The 13,429-nt window shown below is 34.5% G+C and overlaps 1 protein-coding gene across 14 annotated transcripts in view; it reads right to left on the bottom strand.

Moving 5' to 3' along the window:
* Window positions 1–13,429, bottom strand: part of RFX3 (regulatory factor X3) — a 311,425-nt gene that overhangs the window by 105,581 nt on the left and 192,415 nt on the right. For all 14 annotated transcript variants that reach the window (XM_050762011.1, XM_050762008.1, XM_050762003.1 and 11 more), the window contains one exon: window positions 6,109–6,367. In XM_050762011.1, coding sequence (XP_050617968.1) covers window positions 6,109–6,367 — 259 coding nt within the window. The remainder of the gene's footprint in view (window positions 1–6,108; window positions 6,368–13,429) is intronic.

The raw sequence follows: 13,429 nt of genomic DNA, 5'->3' as shown, positions 1-13,429 counted from the left end.
AAGGGAGGCTGAGGTGGGAGAATCTCTTGAACACGGGAGGCGGAGGTTGCAGTGAGCCGAGATCACGCCACTCAACTCCAGCCTGGGTGACAGAGTGAGACTCTGTCTCAAAATAATAAAAATAATAATAATAATAATTTTTAAAAAAGATAAGAGAGAACGTGGTAATATTGGTTGCCTCTAAGGATGAGAATTGGGAAACAGGTGAGAGAGACTCATGCACTTTCTTGTATCTTTTGAACGTGCAACTTAAGAATGTGTAACTAATTCATATAAATAAATTAAAATTTTAAAATCAAACACATGGCCATTGGTAACACAGAAGCAAAAGAATAAGAAGGTAAAATTATTTTGGAGAGCTAAACATATTTATCCTCTTAGAAAAAGCATTCTCTTACACCAAATTCATAAACATGCCAAGCCAAGAATAAATAAATAAAAGCACTCACAATTCTTAAATTAATTCTTAACTTTCTATTAATTATATAAACTAGGCCAAACTTTTACTTATATAGCAGCAGATGGACTTTCAAATTTTCCTCCAAATAATTAAATAAATTATAATATTTTACATTAATCAAAAGAGGTGGAAACATGAACAATATTAATTTCAACATATTTTTCTTGTGCCTCTTGGTGGGATCTAATTTTAGCAACATCCCATTAACATATATAAATACTAAATGTATATACATAAAGGTGTAAAAATTAACTTTCATATCACAGTCTCAAAAATGATTAATGTAATCTTAAGTATTAAGAATTAAAAAAAACTCCATACATAACCATCTAATTATAAGAATAAAAATATTATTTTATGTAAGAGTGAGTAAATAAGGCTTTTTAAAGCAAGTTGGTAATTACTGCATACCTGGTATAAGATAAATTATGTTGTGATGAGCACCAAAAAAATCACTAACTACATTCACAAACTTTTAATCTTTAAGTGAAAAGTATGTTCAGTTCCAAAACTCTAAAATTCTATAAATGATGTGATTATATAGAAAAATAATCATGAAAAATACATTAGAATATCAAATGAATGAAAACAGAGGGAAATATTATGCTGATATAGTTAGAAGACAGATGTATAATGAGTTCAGATTTATGACTGTAGCCAATTCTTCTACCTTAACGTCCATGTGCTACTGAAATAGTAGCAATAAACAGATCCCTAACATTTTCAGGTCACAACTTAGCTGAACCCATATCCAGTGATAATTCAATAAAAATGTTATAAAATCTTTCTGAAAATTGCTATTTAATATTATCCACAGGAAATGTCTTTTAAATGTATGTGTATGTATTTACATAAGTAAAAGCATGGATGTATATATCTATATACATAATTATACACACATGGACCATATAAAAGGAAACAGTAAATCAAAGGAGAAATAGTATTTTGACTAAATTTGAATATTAGTAGTTGACATAATGTATTCATCATGTAAAATTTGTTACCAAATTAACAAATGCTGACTTTCTAAACTTTTGTTTTAAGTTCAGGGATACTTGTGCAGGATGGGCAGGTTTGTTATACAAGTAAATGTGTGTAATGGGGATTTACTGTACCAATTATTTCATCACCTAGGTGTGAAGCCTATTATCTATTAGTTATTTTTCCTGATCTTCTCCCTCCTCCCACCCTCTACCCTCCTCTAAGGCCCAGTGTGTGTTGTTCCCCTCTATGTGTCCATGTATTCTCATCATTTAGCTTCCACTTGTGAGAACATGCAGTATTTGGTTTTCTGTTCCTGCATTAGTTTGCTAAGGATAATGGCCTCCAGCTCCAACCATGTCCCTGCAAAGGACATGATCTCATTCTTTGTTATGGCTGCTTAGTATTCCAAGGTGTATATGTACCATATTTTCTTTATCCAGTCTATCACTGATGGGCATTTGGGTTGATTCCATGTCTTTGCTATTGTGAATAGTGATGCAATAAACATATGCATGCATATGTCTTTATAACAGAATAATTTCTATTACTTTGGGTGTATACCCAGTAATGGGACTGATGGATCAAATGGGAGTTCTGACTTTGGGCCTTTGAAGAATCACGACACTGTCTTCCACAATGTTTGAAGTAATTTATACTGCAACCAGCAGTGTATAAGCGTTCCGTTTTCTCCACTACCTCACCAGAAAAATGCTGAGATTTTTAAGTACCTTGAAAACTGAAAAACTGTACAATACATAAGCCAAATATTAAGACACCTTTATGCAAATTTTTTTCATTTAAAGTTATAAGAATAAATCATATGCTCAAATAAAATTTTTCTGTTAATGACTCAGAGATTCTTCCAGTATGAGAAAGACGGTGTTAGGTTTTATGTTGAATATTAGACTAAGTAAGAAAAGTGCTCATCATTTTTCTTAGTAGTGGCTTCAATATCAAATCAATTCACTTTTTTTCATTAATATATCTCAAGAAATTGATTTGCACATTAGGATAAACTTTTCGTTGTGGTAAGAAATTATTCCTTAAAATTTTAAATAAAAGTGTTTTTGTATAGGCACAGGTAAATGTAAGACAGTGTCAAGGCAATTATTCTAAGAACTGGAGCAGAAAACTTTGCCACAGGAACTGGGCCAAGTGTTTGGTTTGTGCTATTCCCAAGTACCCAAACACAGCTAGTTTTACATCAACTGAATTAACTGACTATGCATTACACTTACTGATAGTCCCCTAAGGAGTGACCCAAAGGACGATTTCTCAGTCAAGAATTTCAGCCACAGTATAGGCTACTATTGCACAGTAAGTTGCATCAGTCATTCTACAGGTTATATGTTGAACACTAAAGAACAGTAAGGAAAACTGAACTTATATGGTACAGATGGGCTCAATGTTTGGAAAGAAATGGCTTGAGTCTTGACCAACAAATCTTTAAAGATTGTGTTCATATACAATCTTTTGTATGATTCTACAGTAAATGAAAAATATACATAAACTCAATTAAATCCCATTTAATGACATGGCATCTCCTTAAAAAAACAAAACAAAACAAAACAAAACAAAACTTGATTTTTATGAGTGAAAACAACCAAAAATCTATGGTTAGCATTTCTAACATTTGGCAAGAGGCGGATGATACGAAATCTTAAATAGGTTTCACGGGACTTCAACTTTGTTAATTTTACTACAGTAACAGATGTGAAACTGTAAACTGAGAATCACAACCTCACTGTGAGTCAAGCACATCTTCAGTACAATTGAGAAGGGGATTTAAATCAAATATACTTTTCAATAATCAATTCAAGGTAATACAAAAACACTAGCAGAAGTATATTTAGACAAGTACCGCACTATCAATCAATATGGGCTTTGGTGAGATCACTGTGATTTTTCCATGCAAAAGTTACCTTTTTTTTTTTCTTAACTTTTGTATAAAAGGAAAATTTTCTTATAAAAAAGAAAGCAAAACCAAAAAAAAGAAAAAAATCACCTTAGAATTTTTATCCTTAACAAAACAACCTCAAATATGAATATTTTTAGTACAAAATTAATATATACAATTGATATTATAAATTGGTGTTTTGTAAAAGTTTTCAACTATTCCAAGTTTTTATAATTCAGTTACTTTATCTGTTTAATTTACCAGTTAGTATAATAAAAATCACACATCAAATTTGTTTAATGGATAACTTAAGGAGTAATGCCACCTTTCATACCTACATATCTACATAGAAAGTGTATCCCTTATAAAAAAAAAAAATAGAAGAAGAAGAATCAAACTATAAAGTTTAGCAATGCAACTGTATTTACATGAGCTGGATTAAACAATTTGGTTAATTTAGTGAGAGAGCAAGTAAATTTAGTAAACCCACATCCAGTTGATAAGGATGTTAAACAGGTATCAGAATCAGCATGAAGGCAAGTAGGAACACCTAGAGGAGGTAAGGCAGGAAAGGAATGGGGTTTCAAAGGATGGTATGTTAGAATAAGAGAGGGTGGGTGAAATGAAAGTGGGAAAGGCAAATTTTGCCCCGTTTTTCAGTTTTCCTAAGGCCTTGATAAGTGGTATTTTCCTTTCACTGAAAATAATTTTCTAGGTGGCCTATAGGAGGAGTGCTATATACTATTGCCACCTTTGTCTATCTCTTTTCTTTTTATGTTGAAGATATAGTTATTTTTACATCTAGAATATTTTATAATTCCTTTGTAAATCTAATGGTTCTAAAGTAGGAGGAAATTATGAAATCATTTAGTCTAACCAACGTCTTATTTTATTGATAAGGGGAACTGAGATCCAGAAAAGCTATGGTTTATTAGTAGCAATTCCCTTGCTTATAATCTACATAAATATACTAGTGTGACTAAAAGGTTTAAAATACTGTATTTAATATTATTAAAAGCAAGAGACAATAAATACACATAAGAAATGCTTCAAAATTACAAAGAAAAAAATTACAAAAAGGAACTCTCCGCTCAGAAGAGCTAGTCATCTGTTCTGATGCTAGTAACAAATAGTGAATTAAAATCAAGAGTTTTTTAAAAATGTATTAGGGAAAAGGCACTGAATGATTAAAGTAGGAACACAAGAAATTACTACAAATATACAAAGTATATACAGAGTACTTACCAAGCACATATAATATCCTGGAGAAAATCCATAAAATGAGAAATATAAAGCTTCTCATATTACTATTTTCTCCCCAATTTATTTCTATCTCTATTTCGTTGCAAGAACAAACTATATGATGAGATGATAAAATGGGATACATCTCCTTAATTCAAATCCCCAGCACCCTTTTATATGTAACACCTAGAAAATCTATTCCATTGCTGCTTTAGCTATGTGGTTCTAAATGACCCTTCTCATATGCTTAGTTGAGGTGAAAAACAGAAGTTCAGGCTAGAGTTTGATGATATCAAATTCTGCAAAACTTTCTATGGCTATTTCTATGACATCATTTCAGTACATTAAAATACATTGTGTTGGCCGGGCTCAGTGGCTCACATGCTTGTAATCCCAGTACTTTGGGAGGCTGAAGAGGGTGGGGGTCACCTAAGGTCAGGAGTTTGAGACCAGCCCGGCCAGCATGGTGAAATTCCATCTCTACTAAAAAAAATACAAAAATTAGCTGGGCATGGTGGCATGTGCCTGTAGTCCCAGCTACTTGGGAGGCTGAGGCAGGAGAATCACTTGAACCCAGAAAGAAGGGGTTGCAGTGAGCTGAGATTGCACTACTGCCACTCCAGCCTGGGCCAAAGAGTGAAACTTCATCTAAAAAAACAAAAACAAACAAACAAACAAAACCCACAAACAAAGAATAACCCAATGTGTTAAAATAAATATATCTATTAAATTTAACTTAAATATGTATGTTCCTAAGACTAAGATACTATTCACTCATATCTATGATCAGAGCCAACACAAATATTTTTCATCTGAATCACCTATACTAATGCTTCCTAAAGTATCTCTCTGGTGGAATAACACGAATTTACACATGACACGTGAGTAAATATTTTTAATTTTACTATTTAAACACTGATTTCAATATGTATTAGGAAAAAATTACACACTATTTTCTATTTTAAAAGTGAGTCAACTTAGAAAACGTATTAAGTTAGTAATAATACAGTTGGCATGAGAATATGGCAAAATTTACATATTTAAGGTTTGGGAAATGCTGGCTTACATAACTTCTTATTCTTCTCTGGGGATGAGCTAGCATAAATATTATTGTTGAAAGAAGTGAAAATTCCAAGCTAAATTATATTTTATTCTCTGTATTACTGCCTGGCTTTTATCTCATAAAGTAAGCACAATATGAAAGTGAGTTCTTTCTATATAAATTTAAGATATTTTACTGATGGAAGACAGCTTATGAAAACCAGCAGTTCAATGAGCAAAACTCACCTTTCTAATTTGCCAGTAAAATTAAAAACTCTAATTCACCTGATTAGAGGGCATACATATCAGTAACATTCTGCATAATACTACATATACTATATTCTGCAAACTATCACAATATTAAAACTATCTAACACATTCTTGCCCCAGTCCCATCTGTGTTGTTCCTTTCCCTCTATAAAAGGAAATGTTCATTAGAGACTATTAAAAGCTAAATTAAACTACCAAAAACTCAAATACTTACTGTCGCTGGGGAGGCCCGAGTTGTGTGTGTCACTGAGTGACCAGAATTCTCCATTGAGTTGCCGATCAGATAGGTTCCTCCAGAGCTGCTGATGAGTTGTCCTCCTGTGACGCCCATCTGAATCCCACCAGTGCCCACCATACTGTGGGATGAGACTACGGTAGTCACCTGGGCGGAACTCCCTTGAGTATCAAAGTAATTCCCTCCAGTGTTTTGGCTGTACATCTGCGTCTCTGTGTAAGGATACGTTGTTGTTCGGCTTTAGAAGAAGAAGAAGAAAAAAGAAATTTACTAGCTTATTTATGTCATCTTATTAATTTTTTTCCTAATATGAATGTAATTGAAACATATTGGTTGGCTTAGCCCTCGGAATATGGCAAGTTTTGCATTTTGTACAAAATTTCATTCCCAGAAACAGTTTGATTTACTTTTCAAATTAAGGGTTCACCCATTTAAATAAGTACCTCAACTAGTTCTGTTACAGAGATTTTGCCCTCTCCTGGTGCCTACCTCCAGCATATAAATAAGCTCAGGTCTCTTCCCTCCAAGAAATCTTGCTGAACAACTTCAATTGCTTATAAAACGTACTACAAATCCCAGTTTTAGAAAAGCTGGAACCTGGAATAAGTAGGAGTAGTGTGAGTAGTTGACTTAGCTCCTACTTTGCTAATACTCAGACTACTTAACATTCCTGGGTGAGTCCCAATAAACCTCCATGACTAAAGGAGCTAGCATGGATCTCTTTCTTACCTCTACAAGGATCTTAAGCAAACAGTTTACTCACCTTGGACACTAAGTCCCTCCCTCATCTCTCTCTATCCCTTCACACTTAAGCTCCTCCTTTATAAGATGACTATTCCAACTCTTCATGTCCTCACTTTCCACTTTCCAACAATTACAGTCAAGCTTCTGCCCTTAGCCTTTCATTAGAACTGCTTTTAATAAGGTCACTTGTGACCACAGCTAAATACCAAGCTAAAAGACTCCTGTCAGTCCTTATCTCTTGTGACCTATCTATAGTATGACACTGTTGGCCACTCCATGTTACCCTTTACCTCCCTTTTCTGTTCTGATTAAGCTTATTTGATTCATCTATTTTTATTTTCAATTGACTATAACTTCAATTTTAAGAGGATCTTTTTAAATTTTTATTTTAAAATACTAAGTTCTCAAGAAGTTATAAAAACATATATAGAACATGTTTTAAACATTCAAATACAAAATAGAAATTCCCAGTTCTTTTGCTATTATCTTCAATGCTACCTCCTAAAGCTAGCCATTCCTGAGAGTTTGGTGTGTATGTTTTCAGACATGTACTATATGTATCTTAAGGTCTGGATATCTTAACCTCTTTTGTCCCTTAATTTCTACGGCCCTTCTTTTCCACTTTTTGCTTTTTACCATAACCTCTCAAGAGCCTTTTGGAATCTCCAATTTTTCTACCACATCATCAAATATTAATATTTTTCTGAGTTTTCTATTTTGAGCGCTTACTTTTATTTAGATCAAAGACCTTTACTACATACAGTACCGTATAATCATTTACACGCTTTTAGTAAACAATCTTACGTAAGTTGGTATCACTGCTCTCTTTACTTCCTAGTTATACTTTAAGAATATTAAATCTGGGTTTCTAACAGCCAAGTGATCATCACTACTCAGAACTCCTATGAAATATGGGAGGCTGTGTAAAATGTAACATATGATGAGATTCCTTTCCTCTCTTGTTCTTTCTTCCACACTTCCGCTTCTCAGTAGAGGGCAGCACCACCATCCTCAGCGTTGGAAATTATTGATTACTCTTCCTTCTGACTGACATGAGTTGCTGAGTCCTGTCAATTTTATCTTCTAAATAATTTTCCAATTCTCTTTTTCCATTATCATACACACTACTTTAATTCATAATGTTCTCTATTATACAGGCTGAGAACACCTTATCAACAATGCTTGGGACCACAAGTGTTTTGGATTTTGGATTTTTTTCAGATTTTGGAATATTTTCATATATAAAATGAGAGATCCTGGGGATAGGACCCATATCTAAATATGAAAGTCACTTATGTTTCGTATACATCTTATACACATAGCCTGAAGGTAATTTTATAAAATATTTTAAATAATTTTGTGCATGACACGAAGTTTGTATGTATTGAACCATCAGAAACCAAAGATGTCACTCTTATGTTGGTGCTCAAAAACTTTCAAATTTTGGAGCATTTCAGATTTTGGATTTTGCATTAGGGATGATCAACCTACAACTGCCTTCTAATTGATTTTCCCTTCTCTAATCAGTTGCTCTTGCAATCTATCTCCAACTTTGCTGCCAGGAGAATGTTCTATAATGCAAATATAAAAATTAAACTGCTTCAAAACCTTCCTATGATTCTCTCTTGCCTTCAGAAAAAAGTTCAAAACTCTCGTCCATCTTACAAAAATCATCAGGGGGTCGTGACTACATAATCTCAAGACTTGGTATTAGCCATGTTATCAAATGCTCTCTTCACTCGCATCATATTGACCATTTTTCTGGTCCTGCTAAAGTGCCATTTTCTCTTGCCTTTCTACTTCACTACATAAGGATTCTTCTGCCTGAAAGGCCTTTTCATTTTTTTCCACCTCCCTTCCTTTGTCCTAATCATCCTTAAACTCCCAACAGAAGCTCCTTATCTCAAAATTATTTTCTGCATCCTTTGCCCTCTATGGCCACTCCTCACAGGGCTGTTATGTTTTATGGTCTGTACTTTCCCAACATGCTTTGAATTCCTCAAACATAGCTCTTGATGTGTTAATTTCCTCAAGTCTTCCTACTCCCATCAGTACTCTCAACACTTAACACAGTTGCTGGTACATAGCTGGCACACTAAGCAGTCAACAAATAAAAATATTTAAAAGTACAGTAGACATAATAGCCAGTTTCATAAATTTCTGTATCACAAATCTTTTATTTTGTTAAAACATGAGAAATTATGCTAAACTACTCCAAGATTTTTGATTAATTTAAAACAAGTACTTTTAACTCGTTATAAATCATAGTTGTAATTTACAATACATACTTTAGTAAAATAATAAGAGTGTTCTGAAAATATTCCACACTGGGTAAAGTGCCCTTTCCAGAAAGAGCCACAGCAAATCCAGGTAAAAAGTTTAGTCTGGGGTGATGATAGAAACAGATTCATAGAAAATGTTTTTTTTTTTAAGTGACATAGAAAAATGTCACTTAAAATACATGTACCATTCTTCTCATCACTGCTGTATTTCCCAACTGGAAATCTCATTTGTTTATTTATTTACATGTTTATTTAATAAAATAAAACAGCCATGTTGGTTTCAAATTTTGATAAAATGAGAAATGGGGTCATTTTAATTTTTGTCTACCAAATATGACAGTGGCCCAATTAACTATGCTTAAAGCAGCACAATCTGATGTTGATATTTAAGTATAGTCAAATAAGCTATAGAAACAGATATAGGACAATAAATACTTTGACAGATGCGGGACATGGTGCCCCCTTTCCTTTTTATCATCCAAGCAGGATGATTCAGGATGCCCCCTACTAGTAAGCAGATTTCTCAAATAAAACATAATAATAGCTAAATATAGCTAATATTTACTGACCATTTACTATGCAACAGGTACTATTCTATGTGCTTTTTAGGCATTAGTTCATTACATTTTCATAATAATTCCATGAGGTAGGTGTTGTTATATTAATAATTCCTGTTTCACATACAAGGTGAATAACTGAAGTTTGGATTGGTTAAATAACTTAGTCTACAGCACAGAGCTGATGAATCATGGATCTGGAATCTAAACAATCTATATTCTCAACCATTATGTCAAAAAAAAGGAACATAACTTTTTACATCTGTCAATGATACATGTCAACAACTACTAAGGAATAGCTTAACAAATGGAATAGGGACCATATGAACTTCTTGTTGCTATTTTGAGATTTCCTTACAGCTTACTTTACTGTTTTCTAGCACTACACTATTCTCCATTATTACCCAGAAAGAGGCCTATAGACGATGTACTTGCAACTGTAAAGAAGCAGCCATGGAAAAGGCAGGGCCATTTCAGAAGATACTTACCACTTCAGATTGGAATTTTAGATGTTCTGTGATCATGGAAGTTGCTACCCCACCATAAGAAAAACATCCCAAGGGATCACTGCAGCTTTTGGGCCTGTCCTCTTTGTATCATTATACTCAGTAAAGGACAGTAATGCAAATAAATGCATCACAGATATATAAAATCTCTATATAGCCCTCAAAGTCAGTTCATAAGCTAAAAAATGACCAAAGAAGAGGAGAAGGGATAAAGTCACTAAAGAGTATGCCTAATCCATAAACTATCCCCATTACTACATTGTGCGACTGTGGACAAGGCTTGGCTACTCTATAAACACACACTGGGGTAAAGAGTAGCAATTTTTAGAGAGAAAAAGCACACAATTATATTAAGGAATGAAGTGTGATAAATTGTCTGAATTTGGCTTTGACAAAAATACACTTGCAATTGGAAATGGGGGAGACTTTCAAACACTGGGTTGAGTAATACAGGCAGATTATAATATCCTTAGCTGGGCCAGGCATGGTGGCTCATGCCCACAATCCCAGCACTTTGAGAGGTTGAGGTGGATGGATCACCTGAGGTCAGGAGTTTGAGACCAGCCTGGCCAACATGGTGAAACCCCGTCTTTACTAAAAAAAATACAAAAAATCAGACAGGCATGGTGGCACACACCTGTAATCCCAGCTACTTGGGAAGCTGAGGCAGAAGAATCGCTTGAACCTGGGAGATGGAGGTTGCAGTGAGCCGAGGTCACGCCACTGCACTCCAGCCTGGGCAACAGAGTGAGACTCCATCTCCAAATTAATCATCATCATCATCATCATCATATCCTTAGCCACTGTCCCTTAAAGGTAAGAAGACAAGCATGAACCCACTTGTTGGAGTCCCTGGAGCCAGAGCCAGAGCCAGAAACATGCACAAGTAACAGGTAACTCCTAAAGGTTTTTTCCATGTCTAAATACTTTAAGCTCCTGAATAAACACTTAAGAATTAATTTTAAAAAGGAAGCACCAACAGCAAAAATAAACAGTTCTTTTTAAGGTACCAGAAATAGACTCTCTAATTCTGATATCTCAGATCAGCTCATCTTTTATATTGTATACTGAATATATTCTTCATAAGAGTTACTGCTTGCACACTATTTTCTCCAGAAATTTCCTAAACATATGTTCAAGAAAACGACTCAATTTTTGGCATATCAGATTGAAAGCAGCTAACTATTTCTGGACTGTACATTCCTGAAATAGATAAATCCCCAAGCAATTCTGTGCACATTTAAAAGATACCGCTGTGTTCATTTTGTTTGTTCTGTATTGATTACCATAGACTAAATCATGAAAATATGTTACATTATTTCTATAGCAGCAGAGAAATCTTTCCATTGTTCTGCATATGTATCCAGTAATGAATGTGAACACATCGATATGTGTATACTTGCTGACAGAAGCTTCTTCATAGCTGACTCTATTATAAGGTTCTATGTAAATGTCAGGACTCTGATTCATTGAATTCAGTAATTTTGTGCCGTTTGTTTCCCATCGTGCCTTAGCACATACCTTGGCTAAGGATGACCTTGAATATTCCCTACTTACTTATTCACTAGAATGATTATGGCAATTTATCTTAGCCATAACCAATTTTTTCTGTTTTCTTTATCTTCAGGTGTCTTATCCACAATTCCAGATACTCAGTATCTCTAAATTCTGTATTTTGTATTTTACTAAGATTTTGAATATCCTCCAACCAATAAGCTTGTCACTATAAAATCAAGCAATGGCATGAAAGTGATAAATTAAGGAAATAAAGTAGCTTGTAAATCTCATACCATAAATTGTATTATAAAGATGGAATATAGATATGGTAACCATTATCTTACATGGGTACAACATTTTATTGCTTTTAGGTTACTCTGCATACATTCTTTTAACAAATATTTAATAAGCATCTATTCAGGCACCTAGAATAAAAGGAACAACACAGACATGACCTCTACTGTTATTAGGGCTACATAACACAAGGAGAAAGTGGGCAAAAATAAGAAAGAAAATAAGACAATTAGAAGTTTTCTTCATTCCTATGAAAGCAAAAAAATACAATATAAAAGTAGAATAGGCCAGAGGCTTGGTGTCTCACGCCTGTAATCCCAGCACTTTGGGAGGCCGAGGCAGGTGGATCACAAGGTTAGGAGATCGAGACCATCCTGGCTAACACGGTGAGACCTTGTCTCTACTAAAAATACAAAAAATTAGCTGCACGTGGTGGTGGGTGCCTGTGGTCCCAGCTACTGGGGAGGCTGAGGCAGGAGAATGGCGTGAACCCAGGAGGCGGAGCTTGCAGTGAGCCGAGATCGAGCCCCTGTACTCCAGCATGGGTGACAGAGCGAGACTCCGTCTCAAAAAAAAATGAAAAAAAAAAAAAAAAAAAGTGGAATAAATAAGAGAGAGCATACTAGATAGGATAGTTAAGGAAAGTTATCCCTGAAAGCCAGATTTTTTTTTTTAGACTGAAACTAAAAGATGAAAAGGAGTCAGCCCCATGGAAAACAGGAAGAATAATATTTTAGGAAGAGAATACAAAAACTCACAACATAGCACACAACACAGGAAAGATACTGATATTTAGAAAGAAATTAGAAGTCTTAAGTATTTTAGATACAACAAATGAGAAAGCTGTTAGAAGGAAATGAGGTTAAAGTAGGTAAAAACTAAACACGCATGCAGTGTAAACAATTTTCTTAACTGCAGGCCATGATCCAGTAGTGGGTCATGAAATGAATTTTAATAGGTCACAACAGCATTTAAAAAAGAGACTAGACTAGACTAGAAAACATCAGTGCTTATTACACTGAATAAGAATCATTTTTAGAAATTTTGTTTCTATCATATACAGAATATACACATAGATGATGTGTGTGTGAATGCCCAGGTATGTATGTATGTACTTACCAGAGTATGAAATGTATGCCTAACTTTCTCACAGTGGGTGATAGTTTTAAAAGCTTAAAAGCCACTGTTACAGACTATTGTAAGAAGTTTGGATTCTGATTTGGGCTGGGATAGTGGTAAAGGCCTTATGGGTAGGAGGAGGTAGGGCAATGTTCTAGCCAGAGAGACAACCTACAAAGTCCTGAGGCCAGACAGGTAAAAATACACCATGAGAAAATGGAGTTGCAATCAGGGACCATGACTGTGATGGGCCATGTAAGATGATTCTGGAACCTGCGAATTAGATACAACAATAGGAGGT

The sequence above is a fragment of the Macaca thibetana genome, chromosome 15 (assembly GCF_024542745.1).
Source record: "Macaca thibetana thibetana isolate TM-01 chromosome 15, ASM2454274v1, whole genome shotgun sequence".
NCBI classification, from domain to species: Eukaryota; Metazoa; Chordata; class Mammalia; order Primates; family Cercopithecidae; genus Macaca; species Macaca thibetana.
This window is presented reverse-complemented; position numbering and strand designations above follow the sequence as displayed.